Source organism: Haliotis cracherodii, unplaced genomic scaffold, assembly GCF_022045235.1.
Source record: "Haliotis cracherodii isolate W230 unplaced genomic scaffold, xgHalCrac1.p SCAF_16, whole genome shotgun sequence".
Classification (NCBI taxonomy): domain Eukaryota; kingdom Metazoa; phylum Mollusca; class Gastropoda; order Lepetellida; family Haliotidae; genus Haliotis; species Haliotis cracherodii.
Genome location: NW_027266271.1, coordinates 26,733,577 through 26,753,741, shown reverse-complemented (window position 1 = coordinate 26,753,741; position 20,165 = coordinate 26,733,577). Strand labels below are relative to the sequence as shown.

At 42.3% G+C, this 20,165-nt stretch overlaps 1 protein-coding gene across 1 annotated transcript; it reads left to right on the top strand.

Moving 5' to 3' along the window:
* Nucleotides 1–1,604: 1,604 nt before the first annotated feature.
* LOC139464022 (cytochrome P450 3A24-like) lies at nucleotides 1,605–19,266 on the top strand. Its single transcript, XM_071245534.1, has 14 exons — nucleotides 1,605–1,894; nucleotides 5,034–5,130; nucleotides 6,435–6,484; nucleotides 6,886–6,982; nucleotides 7,539–7,655; nucleotides 8,575–8,663; nucleotides 11,548–11,699; nucleotides 12,101–12,237; nucleotides 12,795–12,876; nucleotides 13,658–13,815; nucleotides 14,062–14,150; nucleotides 16,856–16,993; nucleotides 18,003–18,159; nucleotides 18,622–19,266. The coding sequence occupies exons 1-14, from the start codon at nucleotides 1,824–1,826 to the stop codon at nucleotides 18,697–18,699; spliced, it is 1,512 nt and encodes a 503-aa protein (XP_071101635.1). The 5' UTR covers nucleotides 1,605–1,823; the 3' UTR covers nucleotides 18,700–19,266.
* The last annotated feature ends 899 nt before the right edge of the window (nucleotides 19,267–20,165 follow it).

The window sequence follows — 20,165 nt, the reverse complement described above, 5'->3', positions numbered from 1 at the left end:
CATATACTGAACAGCATTGAAAACGCACCACCATGAAAATGGATGTATTTTATCCGGGCTTATGTCATATGAAAATATATAATTGAATGAGTAATATACGACGTTCTGGATGAAGCACGCGGCACGTGTTTGGGGGGGGGGGGGGGGGGGGGGCTGGGTCTCATGGTGTGGGGCGGCATCAATCATAACCATCGAACAGAGCTCCATGTTTGTCGTGGAAGAGTTAATGCCCTTTACTACAGGAATAACATATTGGCAAATCACGTCATCCCATTCTTTCATCAGCACCAGGATATGCACACCTTCCAGCAAGATAATGCAAGAGGCACGCGGCACGTGTTTCAAAACAGTATCTAGCCTAATGTGCCCCTGCTTCCATGGCCAGCCCTGTCACCCGATCTATCGCCAATTGAACATCTATGGGATTACCTGGGTCAACGCCTCTCACGTAGTCCGCAAGTACGGAACCTGAGAGAACTTGAAGATACACTACGTCAAGAGTGGAATGCTATCCCACAGAACACTATTCGCATACTTATTAGATCAGTGAAAAGACGTTGCATCGCCTGTGTTGCTGCCAATTGCGGACATACCAGATATTGACTTTTCATTTTAACCCTATGTGTCTTCCTCACACTGATGACGTAAATGTAATTACTGTGTTCGTATTCCTGTTTCCTTTGTCGTCTTTCTTAATAATCCCTCTATGTCTGTTCTAATTAAAATCGATCATTGCTCAAGTTGTTTTTGTAATATTTCAAGATTTATTGCTGGTGCGTTTTCAATGCTGTTCAGTATATAATGACAAACGATTTCACTATCAGGCAATGTTTTTCTATGTGAGGCTCAGAACTTATCAATCATCCCCTAAAGAAAATTAGGCCCATTGCCATCCACCTCGGAGCTTCACCGAGATACTTAATACGAAGGCAGCTAAATGGGTATACCCATGTGAAGGCACGTTTTCTTGAGTGTGTGTGTTCCCCCTTTTTCCCCTGCAATACATGCACCATCATGACCACTACTTGTGCAGAAATAATAACCTGCCAAAAATGTCCAATCATTGTGTGTTATTTATGATAGTTGAATGGTTAAAGTGATTACATAGTTTATTATGTGCTGGCAGAAATATTGTCGCATTCGTCATTGTTTGGACGGGCGTGGTGCCAACAGACCAAAGATCAGAACCTGGGCGAATGAGGCATTTGAACTCTAAAACCTATCAGAGGTAAGGAACGCAACTCTTCATAACAAATTGCAGTGGTAACCAATGTCCCAAATTGAGGTGCCAAAACGGTGTGTACACGATCGAGCCTGGACCCGTCAAACAAATGGTTAATGAGGTCTTAAACCTTGTCATCGGCATACAATGATACACGCGGCTACGGGCTTTCCTCCCACAGTCAGATGATATATGGGCCGCCTCCGTTGTGTAGTTCCCGTGGAGTGGAGTGGAGTCATGATTATAATGTACCTCATTTGAACATCCGTCTTAAACTGCGGCATGACATGACAGTGTGCTAGTGCTATGAAACCGGCATGAATATGGACTAGTACAAGCATACACACACACGCATGCGTGTCGCTACATAGAGGTGGATCCATCTTGAACGCAAAGTAAATCCCATCTCACTTCACATGAACTTGTACACAGACTTTACACTGTTTTCATAACATACATAGTTAAAGGTTTGAGACGACCCCTTAAAGGTCGGTCGACAGAGCCAGGACGGCTTCACAGCCAGCGGAAGGTCGGTCTGACTTCGGATTTACTCAGCCGTGAGGACTGTTGTCAACCTGCTAGCCACCACATATTCACCGCAATGGAGCTTCTGGGTGTTGATCTAACACTGCCCCTGACTCTACTCACAGGATTCCTGGCCTTGGTCTACATGTAAGTGAAGCCATTTCCTTCTGGACTGATCTATCGAGAACAGCACTTACAGTATGATTTGTTTACGTTGTTATTGATTGCCCTTGTATGTTGGTAGTGGTTCTTTGACATTTGAAGTAAGAAAGATGTTTAACAAACTAGTATGAAGCTGTTATTAAAGTCTGTACTCAGTAGTGTATAACATATGCGATCGGTGTGGCATAAGGATAGGGAAACAGTGTATGGACCTTTCTGTTTATAGAAATCTTGTTCGCTCTGTTTACTTTTGCGATAGTGGCTTGGTGAGTGTAGCACATAGCGGGTACATGTGCACTGGAGGCAAGGTTGTAGTAACATGTGTTCATTAGAGTGCTGTGGTACAAAGCGATCTAAGCGCTAAGGTTACCGTAACTTACCCATCTTAACACAGACAGTACGACAGTCGTACCGCTAAGGTTGTTTGTACAACGCCACCCGGGAGATAGGCCGGAGTGTCCAGGTTGGCCCGGGTACATGTGCACCGGAGGCAAGGTTAAAGTAACATGTATTCATTACAGTGCTGTGGTACAAAGCGATCTTAACACAGACAGTACGACAGTCGTACCGCTGAGGTTGTTTGCACAACGCCACCCGGGAGATAGGCCGGAGTGTCCAGGTTGGCCCGGGTACATGTGCACTGGAGGCAAGCTTAAAGTAACATGTATTCATTACAGTGCTGTGGGACAAAGCGATCTTAGCACTAAGGTTATCGTAACTCACACACCTTAACCCAGACAGTACGACAGTCACCCAGGTGATAGGCCGAAGTGTCCAGGTTGGCCCGGGTACAATGTACACTAGACGCCAGGTTATAAGTGTTTATGAGTCATGCAGTCGTATAGCGAGATAACCCTAGGAGCCCCGACACACTTTTACATGTCGTCCTCAATATACATGAGATCATATTGTAATAATACCAAGACTGTGTGCGTAACAAGCGGGGTTCACGTAGGGTGACGGGACTTTGGTTTTGTAGCTTGAATCGCAAGTTAAAACACATCTGTGACGTCATCCTATTGTTTGAACGCTCCATTATTTTTCAGGAATGGAGAGTTGTTTGTCAACTGTACATTATCTTGAACTAGCATTTGATTTATTTCCACTTGGAATAGACGGAACTATGTTTTACATTTATTGACAAGTGAATAATTTCATATTTTTTTCCGAAAACATGTGTCGCAAGCGGGATTGTAAAATAAACTATTAAATATTTTCATAATTTTGCATAATGCTCTAAAGCTAAAAAAAGTATGAAAAACGTTTGTGTTCGAGCGGGTTACATACAACAATGTTCATATTTACAGCAATTTGATAAACCTTTGACGAGAAAAAACACATAAGGTAATATATAAATCTTTGTTCGGGGCTCTTTATTTCCTATTATTCCCGTCAGCATGTATTGACAATGTCCAAGCGATTGATAAATACTAGTTTAGGAAGAGCCGTGAACCATGCATTGTAAATGTCAGCTCGCGACGGAGCTTGGCGCACGTGTAACAGCGGCAGAGAACGCATTCCTCGTGACTCACGCAGCATAAATACAGACAACAAAGAGTTCTGGTTTATTTTTCAAATATTTTCCACAACATAATATTAAAGTGTAAAAGTAGGGATGTGTTTTAAGTCGGTGAATATCCTCGTAAATCTCCATTCCTAAAGAATAATGGGCCTCAGCTCCTGCGGGGCCCCCGCTCCATTTGTTTTCAATGAGTGAGTGAGTTACTCGGACATTCCCCTCTACATCATCCAGCGTGCATGTGTGCGCGCGTGTGTGTGATATTGAAACTTTACTCTCACACTGAGTCCACTGTCAGCTACACATCTGCCAATGGTGCCGGGCAAGTGTGTATATTAACTTGTTTTTTCATAGTATTTAGATTGCAAGCCTTGCAACTGTAACTAAATAACTTTATGTGAACTAAGATTATTGCATTTGTGACATCTATATTATTATGTGGACGGCGGGGTGGCTTAGTGGTTAAAGCGTTTGCAGGGCGTGGGAAGGACACTCCGGCGCATGCCACTTTCGTAGCAGCGATGTCCTGAAAGCGGTGACGATCTTTACGGCGTTGGCACAAGCAAAACCTTTGAGGATTCGAACATGGTGGAGATCGGAAATGGGTTTAAAATACCCCGGGACACCGTGGCACACGCTAATTTCGTAGCAGCAATGTCCGCAAGCGGTGACTATCTTTTGACGGCGTTGGCACAAGCAAACCATTTGAGGATTCGAATATTGACGAGGTCGGAAATGGGTTAAGAAGACCCAAGGACGCTCCTGCACATGCCAATTTCGTAGCGGCGATGTCCTTCGGGAGGTGCCTATGTTTTGACGGCCTTGGTACAAATAAACCATTGGAGAAATCGAATATGGACCAGGTCTGAAATGGGTTAAGATCACACAAGGACGCTCCTGCATATGCTAATTTCGTAGCGGCGATGTCCTGCGAGCGATGCCTAACTTTTAACGGCGTTGGTACAAGCAAACCATTTGAGGATTCGAATATTGACGAGGTCGGAAATGGGTTAAGAAGACCCAAGGACGCTCCTGCACATGCCAATTTCGTAGCGGCGATGTCCTTCGGGAGGTGCCTATGTTTTGACGGCCTTGGTACAAATAAACCATTGGGGGAATCGAATATGGACCAGGTCTGAAATGGGTTAAGATCACACAAGGACGCTCCTGCACATGCTAATTTCGTAGCGGCGATGTCCTGCGAGCGATGCCTAACTTTTAACGGCGTTGGTACAAGCAAACCATTTGAGGTCGGAAATGGGACACGCCGGCACACGCCAATGAACATGAACAATAATAATAAACAAAGAGGGACTTTTCCTGCATAACAATGAAATCACACATGACATTTATTGGTTTAAATATGTACCTTGTAAGACTATTCAACATGTTTTAAAAAGTTTCGATTTATTAGATCTTTTAAACCTCTGATAATGCGTTCGAATCCAAAACAACAAACTCACTTAGTAAGTGTTGTAGTCGAGTTTCTCTACAGCCAGCTCCATTTTATCCGGAGTTGATTGGAAGCCTGTGATGTATTCCACATTCCAATCAGAACATTGTTGATGTCAAAAGTCTGATGCTGATCCTTCATGTTTTCTCCAGATATGGAAAATGGCGGTTCCGCTTGCTGAAAGACGCTGGTTTTCCCGGTCCGGAACCAGATATCTACCTCGGGGATCTTCGGCGCGCTATGAGAGATGTAGGCAATTAGACGCTGACACTGCTCTTCGGTCTAGCGACCATTTCAAGTCCAGGTCTAGTCGTTGTAAAAACTAATGCCATGTGTGAAAGTGAGACATTTTATGTGTGTAATTCGGACTTTTATAATAGGTCATCAACGTGTCGTCCATTTCACCGGTTTCAATATAAACATTTGTCTTGAGGCAGCTGTAGATAGCCCGTCCACATTTCATGTGGAGGGTACGAAAACACACAGCCAGACAACATACGACTTGCAAACCTTGATATCCCAAGTGAGTGTCCCTAAACAGGTTATCATCAGCACACTCAATTCCAAACTCGTGACAATGTCCGCCTAACTTGACGGTTTTACAGCCAGATCGCAAACAAGCAGAAAATCATACTCTTCATAAGGAATGTACTTCAATGTGCCTAATGCCGTTACAGACTGAATACGTATTGATCAGTGCAGCATCTCGATGTCATTTCCTACGAATGAGTAAACCATATTGTTAAACTTATATACACTGATATTTGAACATTTGCATAAGACGTTCATTAGTGTGTGTGTGTGTGTGTGTACATTGTTCACAAGCATTCACTGCACTTACCCATTCAGTAGATTGGTCCATTGACGTTGATAGCAAACTATTGTTTATTAGTGTAAAAGACCGCCTCCGTGGTCTAATGGTAGAGCGTCCGCCCGGAGAGCGGAAGGTCCGGGGTTCTATCCCCAGCCGCGTCATACCAAAAGACTTTAAAAGATGGTACATGTTGTTACCCTGTCTGGCGCTCGGCATTAAGGGCTAAAACAAGGACTGGTCGGCTCGGAGTCAGTATACTGTGTCTGAGTGGGGTATTCATGTTAAACTGCGGCCTGGTATCTCAGTGTGCTAGCACTATAAATCGGCATCAGTCCGGACTAGTACAAGCAGCCACACACACACATACACGTGCATGCACGTCGCTATATAAGTGCAATAGTCTTGGACGCGACGTTAAACCCCATTTCACCTCACCTCACCTATAAGTGTAAAAGCATTGGTCAATTGATGGAAAATTAACGTGTTTAGTTTTATTATGCATATACGAAGTTGACGGGTGACAAAGTAGACACAATTTATGGATAACAACTTCATTATGTTACTGTAATAGCGACGTTTCGGTACAGATCACCGTTGTCAAACTTTAAACGTCGCTATTACAGTAAAGTACAGTAAAGTACAGAAATGTTGTCCATACTTTGAGTCTACTGTGATGTACATTCTTGTTTATAGACGGTTCATTGCCATTGTTATATTGTCATCTAAACATATGTTTCAGGGTTTAGATCTTGAGAACAAGCTTGGCAAGAAGTATGGAGACGTATTTGGGTATTATATCATTTGTTTGACTAACACTGTATATGAACTGACTGTATATAAATTCGTCAACTAGAATCTACAGTTCCTCTTTGTTTTTTCCATTGTGTATAGAGGTGGCATTGATATTATAGTGGTGGGCAGTCAGCTGTATAGTCCATGGGACATAAAAATGTAATGGTAATCAATACTTCTTCTTTCATTCTAGTTATTGATCATTGCCACAGGTTTTAATATATAATGAGGGTTCTGTAGTCCATTCACATCATTTTCGCAGCTATTTTGACCATGACGCCAAAATGAATCTGTTTCGGTAGATAATCAAACTGGTTCTTCTCGTTATAAACTTCCTTAAAAGAGGTTTAAATTGGTAGATACTAAGTCAAATGACATGGCATTGATGATTATTTCAGAGTGTGGTTGGGAGGCTTTCCTATGGTGAATGTGTTTGACGTCGACATCATTAAGGAGGTTCTGATAAAAGACTTCAAGAACTTCACTGACAGACTGGTAAGTGGCAGACATTCGGGGCCAAATTCCAAAACAAATTGAAAAGGTCCAAGGGCAACTTTGTATACGACCAATTTAAATATAGAAGATTTTACATAACAGATAATGACTTGTTCGGCATATACAGCAACTAACTTTGGCTATTCAAGAAGAGCATCAGCTTAAAAATAAACGAGAAGAAAGGAATAATTATGCAATGTGTTAAAGACTTTACGCGGACTTCCAAATTCCTTTTTTTTCTATTTGATGGATGCTCCTCGGGTAAGGGTAAGTGAGTGAGCTGGTTTAACGCCGTTTTGAACAGTATGTCAGCCACACCAGGGCGTGTCAGATTGATGGGGAGAAAAGACCAGAGTGATGCAGACGTTTACCTCTTAGGTGAAACCCAAGAGTCTGGCGCTGACCTAGAATCATGATCAGTGTGTACCGGGAATCGAACTCACAATGATAGGTTTCTTTCCACCCGTGCCACAGGCAACAAGGTAATACTTGTTCATGTGCCAGGTTGTAGCTACCTGTAGTCTATAAATAAATTATATATTTTTTATATTTCCAGGTTTTTGAACTGAATGACTTCCCCTTCTCCACCAATCTTTTCAATTCGAGGGGGGAAACATGGAGGAGACTACGAAACATCATAAGCCCAACCTTCAGCGGTGTCAAGCTCAGACGGGTACGTCACAACGAGTCACTAGTTTATGTATCAGTTGATGACACAAGGTCAAGAACTGTCAAAAGTGTCACACTTACTGGCGAGGATATTCAACGAACGCTTTCAGTAACGACTGATTTCTGAATAGGGATGTGCAAGGCGAGTGAAACTTGATCCAGTTTTGTCACGGTTGAGGCGAGATGAAATGCGCCGTCAATCTTTAATTAGACAACAGTCAACGGTGCTATACTTTGTGACACATTTATCGCAGCGGTACACAGATCCAGTGTCCGGGCACTTACTGTTTATTTTCTTGATTTAAAAGTATTCAAGAAAAATGTTGATATCGTTTGACTGATGTTTCAAAGCATGTGTGTTTTATAGCGTCCATACACTTGTACTGCACATCATAATTTTATGTCAGTGTGTTGAACTGTGGAATTCAAGAAAACAGTTAAATAAGTACTTATATATTATTACAACAGTTGCAAGGATTCTGTATTTGTGGAAACATATGATTTACCACAGGTATTACCACCCAAGAACTGATGCTGGGTCTGGTGCTAAGCCTAAACACATAACCCGGCCCACCATCATAAGTTTCCGGCACGCCCAAACGATGCAACGCTGCACAGCAAATAGGGGTGTCTTAGACGACAAAACTACCCGTGCCCCTATCAAAACATATCTTAGACTCATTCACCATGCAATGACTTAAGTTCCAAATCCCGAACTTACCTTAGCCTAAAGGATGTTTCTGTAACTAAGTCTGTTTGGAATCCTTCAGCTTGCACTACAGCTGTGTCTGTTTCATTGTTATGTGTGAAGCTAAATTCCATAGTGCGTAAAATTCGTCTTTATAGTCTGACTGTGTAAGGCTGTATGCGTAATACGATGGACTTTTGCGTTGGGTTTACAGTTTAAATCTATTTTGTGTCAGATGTGTGAGGGACTTAACACATGTGCTGGAAAACTAACGGAGAATCTTGCTGCCGTTGCTGAGTCAGGAGAGACTGTAGTCGTGAAAAAGTAAGACATTAATCTGTACGCCGCAAGTACAGATCCTACGCAATGTTTTAATCATCCACGCAACATGATTTGAATTCATTAATAAACGACATCCCCACTTCTGTGTTTTACTACGATCTGTGAAACATATTAAAGAGTTAATGTCTCAATCACTACATTCTGCCTATTAACATTAAAAGTTTAGTTGCCTCATAAATACCATTCGATGTGTCTTTTTACGACATTGACAGAAGTTTTTACTTTGTAAACATCGCATTGGCGTAAAATTGTAAATGAATGTCTTACGCCAAACAGAAAGTGATAACGTCCACTGTATCTTATTCGGTTATAATCAACTCGTTTACACGGACAGCCGTGCACACTAACATCTTCACGAAAGAGAATTCTAAGACGACGTCTGTACTTGTTCTGTCAATCAAAATTTATCTATCGGTAAAATTGTTGCTTACAATGAGTCTGATAAAACACATCATGGTGTTATGGATTGGGAGAAGGAAAAACCGCCCCGGATGTATCAAACAAAACTTAAAAGTGACAACTGCCCCGTTATTAGTTAAAACTCTACCTTGTTAAACGAAATCCAAGAAATTGATGCTTTCCTTCCGCGCACCCTTTCGAATCCGGAAATGAATTATTCTTCCCACGTCGGTGCCATTTCATCTCACGTCACGTCACCACAAACCGTCGATTCACGTTAATATCCCACAGAGCATCCAACTCGAAGACCCCTCCACTTCATGGCTTGCCGTTGCTGTAGTCTGCTGACATTAACGGTGATAACATTACTAAGGCGGGGGGGGGGGGGGGGGGGGGGGGGGATGGGTTAGGGGCGTTATGTTGTAGGCAGTAAAATATGTGAGAGAGGATTTTGATATAAGGGACCCCTTCATTTTACAAATGCTGAATCCGCCCTTGCATTAGTTTCAATTTTTACAACGGAAGTCCCACACCAGTCAGAAAAACATGACTCCGGTTATTTCACGTGTTCCACAATGCTCAGTCCCACAATGCGCTCGTGGAATGTTTAGTGTCATGTGACTAAACTGAATCAAATCTGAAAGCAAATGTCATCTGTGTACTGAGAAACACTACGTGGAATGATCACGGCTATGTGAAGTTTTGGGGAAAGACATCCCATGGACACCAATTGTGCTCCCCTTCTTCCGGACCTGTTTCTTTAAGCATATGAATCGGAATGTCTGCTAAATGCAGATTCTATTGTAAGCCCATTCAGTTAAGAACGGTATAAGTAAGGGAATAATATCTCAGTTATGATATCTTTCATCGAACAGAAGATATTCAGAACTCAAGACAGTGATCAAGTCCGATGTATACAGGGTCAGTTTGACACAACTGCTAGTGGCTATCTGTTTTTATCAATAGTCATGTTCAAATATATACACACAAAGGTAAGCATGCAGGCATAAGCGTGACATAATGCCATGCTTCTTAATTTCGTTATTGATATATCCAATTTATTTAGGATATAATCAACGAACACAAAACGTATTTCTCGCTGTTGTTATTTCGTACAATAACAAAAGTGGAGCACCACAACTAAAGGTCTTTGTTTTTTGGCTGGTGACGCCTATAATTTACAACTAAAGTTTGAAGAATTTTCAAAATATGTTGATATTTAACGTCGATGATTTCATGCCAATTGAATTAATTCATTTTTGAAATCGCTACACTTAAATGTACTTGTAAACAAAAAACGAGAGAATTTTAATGAATGTTATTTCTACACAGGAAATGTCCTTAAAAAACGATAAAGGACAAGGGGGTACAATGGCCAGATTTGACCTGATAGAAGTGTCAAATTTAAAACACTGGCATGAAATGTATCAGAAATGTTAAGAAATGTTTGATCATTTATCAAGAAACGACCTTTGACCTTCGAGTACCCATATGGCCTCATTGTTTCATATCTCTCTGAACTACGAGGCCTTTAAAGCTGAAACTTTGTAACAATGATCCAAGCTGCGGTGTCTCAATCATAAAACGTTAACGTCAGAGAATATTAGTCTCCATTATCTGCCGAAGCACATTTCAATGAGGCAAAATAAATGAATGGATCACTGAAAATCATAACACCCGGTGTTGGTGAAAAGGTAAAGCGTGTCGTACCCCACAGGTAAAACAGGTGTTTGTTTCTTGCCTGACACGCTCGTATAATTTCCATCCGATTTTAAACATGACCTGATATATTTCCTCATAATTCAGGTGAGCTGCAGAGCCGTATTGCTCTATTTTGCTGTCTTACATTAACAATTTACTTCTGACACGATAAAATACATATGTTTATACAATTTTTGTATACATCTGTCAAGAAAACCAGCATGGGTCAAAGACTTACTCGTTTCCTGAAAACCTCTAATTTCTACTAAAACAAACTGATTTCATTAATAACTTTTATAATGGTTTTACTGTGCAATGCACCATAATACACTCTCTACCAACTTGTCCCCTTAATGCTATTAACCACATGTATAATAATGTATCTAGACTTACAATATCAAATGTAAAATATTATTATCAGTTTGTGTGACTACAGATTCAGCCATTTGTACGCGTTTAGCGTTTGCAAGCACATACGCACACGCACACGCACACGCACACACACACACACACACACACACACACACACACTCCACATACATTTGATAGTCGATAATGCTCAGCAAGTATTGTACTATTATTTGTGTTGAACAATTGAGGGAGATTTTCATTCGTCTTCCATGTCTTCCACAAATGATAGAACAACCAATTTCGCAACCCTGACTTTCGAGAACTTGTCGACTCGCCTCACGCAGCCGTTTGGCTAAGGGTCACTATTTCAACCACTTCAGTACCACGTATGTCATTGTGTACATTGCTGTTTCAGATACTTTGGTGCTTTTACCATGGACTCCATCGCCAGCACTGCTTTTGGCATCGACACCGACTCCCAAAATGGCACTGAGAGCGGTTTTCTGAAAGCAGCCAAGAACATATTTGATAATAATGTTATCGGAAACCCCATCCTGTTCATCGCATGTGAGTTTTCGAAAATAATTGCACTGAAGACATATTTTGCCTAATTGATTTAACAAGTAAGTGAGTGAGTATGGTTTTACACTGCTTTTAGCAATATTCCAGCAATATCACGGTGGGGGACACCAAAAATTGGCTTCAAACATTGTACCCATGTCGGGATTCGAACCCGGATCGTCGAAGTGACGAGTGAACGCTTCAGCAACTAGGCTACACGACAGCCCCTTCATTTAACGTTCAAGAAAATCCCAATTTAATTTTAAGTAGTAGAATTGTAGTTTGCCTGGCATTGTATACTTCTACAATGTCTACGACCATGTTCGGCTGTTATTTCCTATTTAGCTGAAACCAATGCTTTAACTGACATAGTATTCGTAGTCACACAGTTTTTCACTCAATTTCAGTGGTTTTCCCTTGTTTACAACCGGTACTTGCAAAACTAGGGTTTTCAACTTTACCGCGCTCATCCAAGGCATTTTTTGAGAACAGTGTGAAAGATATCATCAAACAAAGGAGGGAAGAACCAGAGGCTGATCGACGGGTAGGTAGACATGAACCCATCTACTTCCGGAAATCCGATGTGAATATGATACACTACTAATGCTGAGACATCCTAATCATCTATTCATGAGCAATTCTGAGAAGATACATTTCACATTCTGAAGACTTGTGGCAATTTTATCCTATTTGTCAGGAAACGAACAGTCAGCTTTAATATTTCCCAACTTTGGAACACCTGACCTATACAACGCAGAAAACTCATGTAAAATTAGCATAGTATTGTTTACATTTGTATGAACTACGGAAAAAATAAACATTTTGCTTAGCTGTAAGTAAGGGGAAACTCGTGTTCAAAACGGCGACTTGAGACGAGGGCGAAAATATAATTAAGATATTTTGGGTTTTTTACATTTGGAAATTGGGACATAAAGATACTGCCGTTATCAAATAACGCTCGGATTCGCATTTAATTGTTGTCACAGAGAGTACCATTTTCATGCGACTGTGGCTTTATGTCCATCTAACGTACTGGTCATCCTTCATACGTTACTTACAATGGCAACGCAGTTGCTGACTTTCCTTCTTCATCCCTTACAGCGGAGGGGGGACTTCCTCCAGCTGCTGCTGAACGCTGAGAATGACGCCAAGCAAGACGGAAACACTGACCAATCACATAAGAGTATGTACATGGCCTTGATCGTCACGAATCTGTATATTTTTGGCGTGTTAAGGTGTAGGGATAACTAACAACTAGGTCCAGTTATTGTTAAAAATGTTTTGTGAACAATACAGAATGGTGAATGCATTGCAAGTTAGTGATAGCTAGTTCAGATCCAAGTATGTCATGTGTATCAACTAATATTTTGAATTAGAAGGAAATAATATGAATGCTGTGAAAAGGCGAACTCTGGAATGGAATCCGGGTCATGTAGTATTTTTCAAGTGCCCTGTGTGGAAAGAGACACACCATTCCTTTTGGTCTATTTCTTACCTTTGCTTGGATGTGTTGTTTTTTACCTGATAACACCTTATGAACATGGCTCACCACTTCCAGTCGGAGTCTAAACAACAATCTGCAAGTACTTGATCGATGCACGTTCCGCAAGACTGTCCATGTTCCAAGGTTACAAACCCCTACGTATTCCACTGACGTGCCACAGGGAAACCAGTTCCTCATTTGACTCAAGCGTTTGTGGATATACCTCCATGACATCATATGATGTCACTATTACACAATTCTTTCTACGCTTGGTTCAGAACTAACAAATCAACCCTCGTATGCCTGTTTACATAGGCGGTGGTGCATTTAATGTGTACCTCATATATGAACTATTGGCATTTACTTATTGTTAATCTGCTGAATTGAAAGTGCATGTTTTAGGTTGTTTCAATATGTACTGCCGTCTGTTCAGAATTATATTTATGTCCTTACGGCTTTTATTTCTTACACCTTTTTCTAGAAATGTCAACCGATGAAGTTATTGGCCAAGCATTCGTCTTCTTTCTGGCCGGATACGAAACTACGGCGAGCACCCTCCAGTTCCTTGCATACGTCCTGGCAACTCACCCCGACATTCAGCAGAAGCTGTCTGAAGAGATAGATTCAGTCCTTGGGGATGTAAGTCTCGCTTATGTGTGTTATGTCATCATTTCTTGCCTTTATGTTATCATCAGTTAACCGTCAAGATAAAATATCCAAATGAAATTTGGAAGTAGAATGTTCAATATGGCCTGTAAGTAATGAAGGTTTGAAACTACCTGGTAGAAAGGTCATGGGCATCACAAACTGACAAGGGCTCCAAACAGATGAACTTAATAGACTGATATTACCCAGATACTTCAATGCTTACTCTATATTTTTCAGAAAGACCCGGACTATGACAGCATCCATGAATTGGTGTACATGGATCTCGTGGTCACAGAGACGCTGAGACTGTACCCAATTGTCCCGGAGTAAGTTGTTCCCTGCTTTGCCGTTCGAATTCGCTAAAACCACAGTTTCTTCCGACAAAATATGATATATCCAGAGTGAAATATAATAACTTTTAACTCGTGTCTTGTAGTAATGCTGGCGTTCTTTAAGAAAGTTTTCAGTTGTGAATCAAAAATATGTGATGTTGATCTTTTACTATGTGCAGTGCCACATCTCAAACCATCCTCGCCTTTACTATGTTCAGTGCCACATCTCAAACCATGCACGCCTTTACTATGTTCAGTGCCCCATCTCAAACCATGCACGCCTTTACTATGTTCAGTGCCCCATCCCAAACCATGCTCGCCTTTACTATGCTCAGTACTCGATCTCAAACCATGCACGCCTTTACTATGTTCAGTACTCGATCTCAAACCATGCTCGCCTTCACTATGTTCAGTGCCACATCTCAAACCATGCTCGCCTATACTATGTTCAGTGCCCCATCTCAAACCATGCTCGCCTTTACTATGTTCAGTGCCCCATCTCAAACCATGCTCGCCTTTACTATGTTCAGTGCCCCATCTCAAACCATGCTCGCCTTTACTTTGTTCAGTGCCCCATCTTAAACCATGCTCGCCTTTACTATGCTCAGTACTCGATCTCAAACCATGCACGCCTTTACTATGTTCAGTACTCGATCTCAAACCATGCTCGCCTTTACTATGTGCAGTGCTCCATCCCAAACCATGCTCGCCTTTACTATGTGCAGTGCCCCATCTCAAACCATGCTCGCCTTTACTATGTGCAGTGCCCCATCTCAAACCATGCTCGCCTTTACTATGTGCAGTGCCCCATCTCAAACCATGCTCGCCTTTACTATGTTCAGTGCCCCATCTCAAACCATGCTCGCCTTTACTATGTTCAGTGTTCCATCTCAAACCATTCTCGCCTTTACTCTGTTCAGTGCTCCATCTCAAACCATGCTCGCCTTTACTATGTGCAGTGCCCCATCTCAAACCATGCTCGCCTTTACTATGTGCAGTGCCCCATCTCAAACCATGCTCGCCTTTACTATGTGCAGTGCCCCATCTCAAACCATGCTCGCCTTTACTATGTTCAGTGCCCCATCTCAAACCATGCTCGCCTTTACTATGTTCAGTGTTCCATCTCAAACCATTCTCGCCTTTACTCTGTTCAGTGCTCCATCTCAAACCATGCTCGCCTTTACTATGTTCAGTGCCCCATCTCAAACCATGCTCGCCTTTACTATGTTCAGTGCCCCATCTCAAACCATGCTCGCCTTTACTATGTTCAGTGTTCCATCTCAAACCATTCTCGCCTTTACTCTGTTCAGTGCTCCATCTCAAACCATGCTCGCCTTTACTATGTGCAGTGCCCCATCTCAAACCATGCTCGCCTTTACTATGTGCAGTGCCCCATCTCAAACCATGCTCGCCTTTACTATGTGCAGTGCCCCATCTCAAACCATGCTCGCCTTTACTATGTTCAGTGCCCCATCTCAAACCATGCTCGCCTTTACTATGTTCAGTGTTCCATCTCAAACCATTCTCGCCTTTACTCTGTTCAGTGCTCCATCTCAAACCATGCTCGCCTTTACTATGTTCAGTGCCCCATCTCAAACCATGCTCGCCTTTACTATGTTCAGTGCCCCATCTCAAACCATGCTCGCCTTTACTATGTTCAGTGCCCCATCTCAAACCATGCTCGCCTTTACTATGTTCAGTGCCCCATCCCAAACCATGCTCGCCTTTACTATGTTCAGTGCCCCATCTCAAACCATGCTCGCCTTTACTATGTTCAGTGCCCCATCCCAAACCATGCTCGCCTTTACTATGTTCAGTGCCCCATCTCAAACCATGCATGCCTTTACTATGTTCAGTGCCCCATCTCAAACCATGCTCGCCTTTACTATGTTCAGTGTTCCATCCCAAACCATTCTCGCCTTTACTCTGTTCAGTGCTCCATCTCAAACCATGCTCGCCTTTACTATGTTCAGTGCCCCATCTCAAACCATGCTCGCCTTTACTATGTTCAGTGCCCCATCTCAAACCATGCTCGCCTTTACTATGTTCAGTGCCCCATCTCAAACCATGCTCGCCTTTACTATGTTCAGTGCCCCATCCCAAACCATGCTCGCCTTTACTATGTTCAGTGCCCCATCTCAAACCATGCTCGCCTTTACTATGTTCAGTGCCCCATCTCAAACCATGCTCGCCTTTACTATGTTCAGTGTTCCATCCCAAACCATTCTCGCCTTTACTCTGTTCAGTGCTCCATCTCAAACCATGCTCGCCTTTACTATGTTCAGTGCCCCATCTCAAACCATGCTCGCCTTTACTATGTTCAGTGCCCCATCTCAAACCATGCACGCCTTTACTATGTTCAGTGCTCCATCTCAAACCATGCTCGCCTTTACTATGTTCAGTGTTCCATCCCAAACCATTCTCGCCTTTACTCTGTTCAGTGCTCCATCTCAAACCATGCTCGCCTTTACTATGTTCAGTGCCCCATCTCAAACCATGCTCGCCTTTACTATGTTCAGTGCCCCATCTCAAACCATGCTCGCCTTTACTATGTTCAGTGCTCCATCTCAAACCATGCTCGCCTTTACTATGTTCAGTGCCCCATCTCAAACCATGCTCGCCTTTACTATGTTCAGTGCTCCATCTCACACCATTCTCCCCAGAATCACCAATTTCTGATATGTCTATTGTGTTTGCAGTGTGGATCGCTACGTGTCTGAAACAACAACGATCAAAGGATGGACGTTTCCAAAGGGTGTCTACATCAACATCCCCGTTGTCAAAATGCACAGGAACCCTGACATTTATCCAGAACCCTTGAAGTTCAAACCTGAAAGGTTTCACCTTTATTAGCTCTACAGGAAATTATAAACAGCAAATAATATCTACATCTCGCGATCTTTTACATTTTGTTAAAAGTTGGTTGGTATGACCATGATAGGTGCAGAGTTTCAAAGTAATGCCAAGTGCATTCAAAACTTGCGCTCGTCGTCAAAACAAACTTCCCTTCGAGCGCGAGGCAAAAAGGTAATCAAACCAACCGTCAACACGATTCCGGGATCCACTTCCACAAAGCGATCTTAGCGCTAAGATGATCGTAACTCCCATACTTTAACATTGGCTTACAATAGTCGCAGCGCTAAGATCGCTTTGTGCAAGTGGGCCCAGGACTGTGAGACACAACTTACTGGATCACGATTTTACCTATGGCCAACATGAAGCTTACAATCTTACGTTTTTCCCATTTAGATGTGTACATTATATAAGGGTAACGCTATTTTTCAGGGCATTATTATTTGCAGAAGCCCGAGGTCTTCCATTAACTGCCTGACGAAGGAGGGCAGTTGAATAGACCTAGGGCTTCTGCAAATGATAATGCCCTAAAAAAGAGCGTTACCGTTTTTTAGCTAAAATGGATAGAATTTGTTATCAAATAAAAAGAAACAACAATATCGGTTTTGAAACATTTACTGCAATCGACACCAATGTTACTGACCGAATTTAACAAATATGGAAACGTCATAGAACAAACCAGATGACGTCACTATAATACGTGACGTCACCCAACAACGGGCTTGATAATGGCCCGTCGTCAAGCAATATGAGTGCATTATCAAGTTACAGTGGCCCGCTCATTTCTGATAACGTGCGGGCGGTTAAATGATAATTCTATCCATTTTAGCTATAATATAAGATCAGGTATGGTCCCGTCAGTTATAACATCTCTTCCAGTTTCATCATGTTTCCCCAATTTCGTTGCATTGGTTACTGAAATGTATCATTTGTACATCTGAATCCAAACGGCACGCTGTCAAAAACAATATGTGATATGATGTATATTTACAGATGGGAGAAGAAATCGGAAATCAACCCGATGTATTATTTGCCGTTCGGTCAGGGCCCACGTCAGTGTGTGGGAATGAGGCTTGCCCTGGTGGAGGTCAAGATCGCACTGGCTCACCTGCTCAAGAAACTCCACTTTGTCCGACTGGCTGATACCCCGGTAGGATTACACGTGATGAGCCTATAACACTTGCATGGTATAAACACCAAACTGTTACTGGAGGTGTTCAACTAGAAACGTTAATATAGGAAAAACATTTTGATGTTCAGAAAACGCTCAATGCAAACTATCACTGACCACCGGTCCGGCGATCATCACGTCACAACGGACTGAGACAGATTTACATATAAAGGATTACCAGGCTCAATGCATGCAGCGTTACAATAACGCAAAATACATCTGATCATTTATTTATTTATCATTTTTTAGATGGACACATTTCATGATTCCTCTATTTCTGTCTGAAGATTAAATGCGTATGGGTGTTTTTAGATGGGCTGAAGATTGACACGTGTTGGATTTTTAAAGATTTAAAGTTTAAAAAACAATTTTATATAATTTTCCGTTTGACATCAATTTTGTAAGGATGATTTGTAGTAACTGTGAATCACTCTGTTACAGGACGTGTTGACGGATTTCAAGGCATTTGATGTTTTGGCACCAAAGAAGCCGATCGAGCTGAAAGTGAAATTCCGCTGATCGAAAAGCAATTGAAGAGCAAGATCTGTAGAAGACAGTAACACAATGCACGAATGTAAAGATGGATTTTGTGGCCGTTTTTAGTTTAGTTTAAACATATCGTATTCCCATGAAAATATATACCGATCCACGCAAATGGGATACGATGACATGCCCTTCCTGCCGTTAGTCGCGACTTTCATGTATGCTTATTTTCAATTACCACATTAAATGATTAAAGTGAAAGAATGGAGATAGAGAAATATGTACTTTTACACTACTGATTTCATTATGTATGTACATTTCTAAAGATGTTTTCGTTGACATGATGTTAAAGCTGCATTCCCTAGATAAGACCGGCCTTCCTGAAGCAACCGGTGTACATTTTACATAATTGCTGTGCTTATCCCTTTATCTTGTTCCACATGCAGTGAGGGAGGACGGAGTTGCGGTTTTTACCTAGAGAAAATATTAACTACTGTTTAGGTGTCTGCCAAGTGAAAATACTGTCACAGTTCATGTAGCTATGCTTAATAAATTCCGATAACAACCATTCCGAGGAACAAAATAGGGAACTGATTGTGGTTTAACGGTAACCTCTCTAACTACTCCATAAAGGTCCCGCAAGTGACCAATGATGTAATCCCATGTTCTTCATTATGACCACTTGACTAAACTTTATTTGTTGAGGCAATTTCAAACTTATAAATTTCAAACACATTAGTTTAACTCTGGCGAGTAGTCTTTTGACGAAAATGACGTGTATGGCTTTCCGGCTCCTTTAATGCCCGACCAATGACGTGTATGGCTTTCTGGCTTCTTTAATGCCAAACCAATGACGAGTATGGCTTTCCGGCTCCTTCAATGCCCGACCAATGACTGTATGGCTTTCTGGCTCCTTTTATGCCCGACCAATGACGTGTATGGCTTTCCGGCTTCTTCAATGCCCGACCAATGACGTATATGGCTTTCTGGCTCCTTTAACCCCCGGCCAATGACGTGTATGGCTTTCTGGCTCCTTCACTGCCCGGCCAATGACGTGTATGGCTTTCCGGCTCCTTCACTGCCCGGCCAATGACGTGTATGGCTTTCCGGCTCCTTCACTGCCCGGCCAATGACGTGAATGGCTTTCTGGCCTCTTCAATGCCCGACCAATGACGTGTATGGCTTTCTGGCTTCTTTAATGCCCGACCAATGACGTGTATGGCTTTCCGGCTCCTTCAATGCCCGACCAATGACGTGTATGGCTTTCTGGCTCCTTTAATGCCCGGCCAATGACGTGTATGGCTTTCCGGCTTCTTTAATGCCCGACCAATGACGTATATGGCTTTCTGGCTCCTTTAACCCCCGGCCAATGACGTGTATGGCTTTCCGGCTCCTTCACTGCCCGGCCAATGACGTGTATGGCTTTCCGGCTTCTTCAATGCCCGACCAATGACGTGTATGGCTTTCCGGCTTCTTCAATGCCCGACCAATGACGTGTATGG

Coding starts and splice junctions, on each gene's coding strand:
- LOC139464022 (XM_071245534.1), top strand. CDS start 1,824: ATGGAGCTTCTGGGTGTTGATCTAACACTGCCCCTGACTCTACTCACA. Junction 12,877..13,657: donor CACTGACCAATCACATAAGA/GTATGTACATGG, acceptor ACCTTTTTCTAG/AAATGTCAACCGATGAAGTT. Junction 18,160..18,621: donor TCCGACTGGCTGATACCCCG/GTAGGATTACAC, acceptor ACTCTGTTACAG/GACGTGTTGACGGATTTCAA.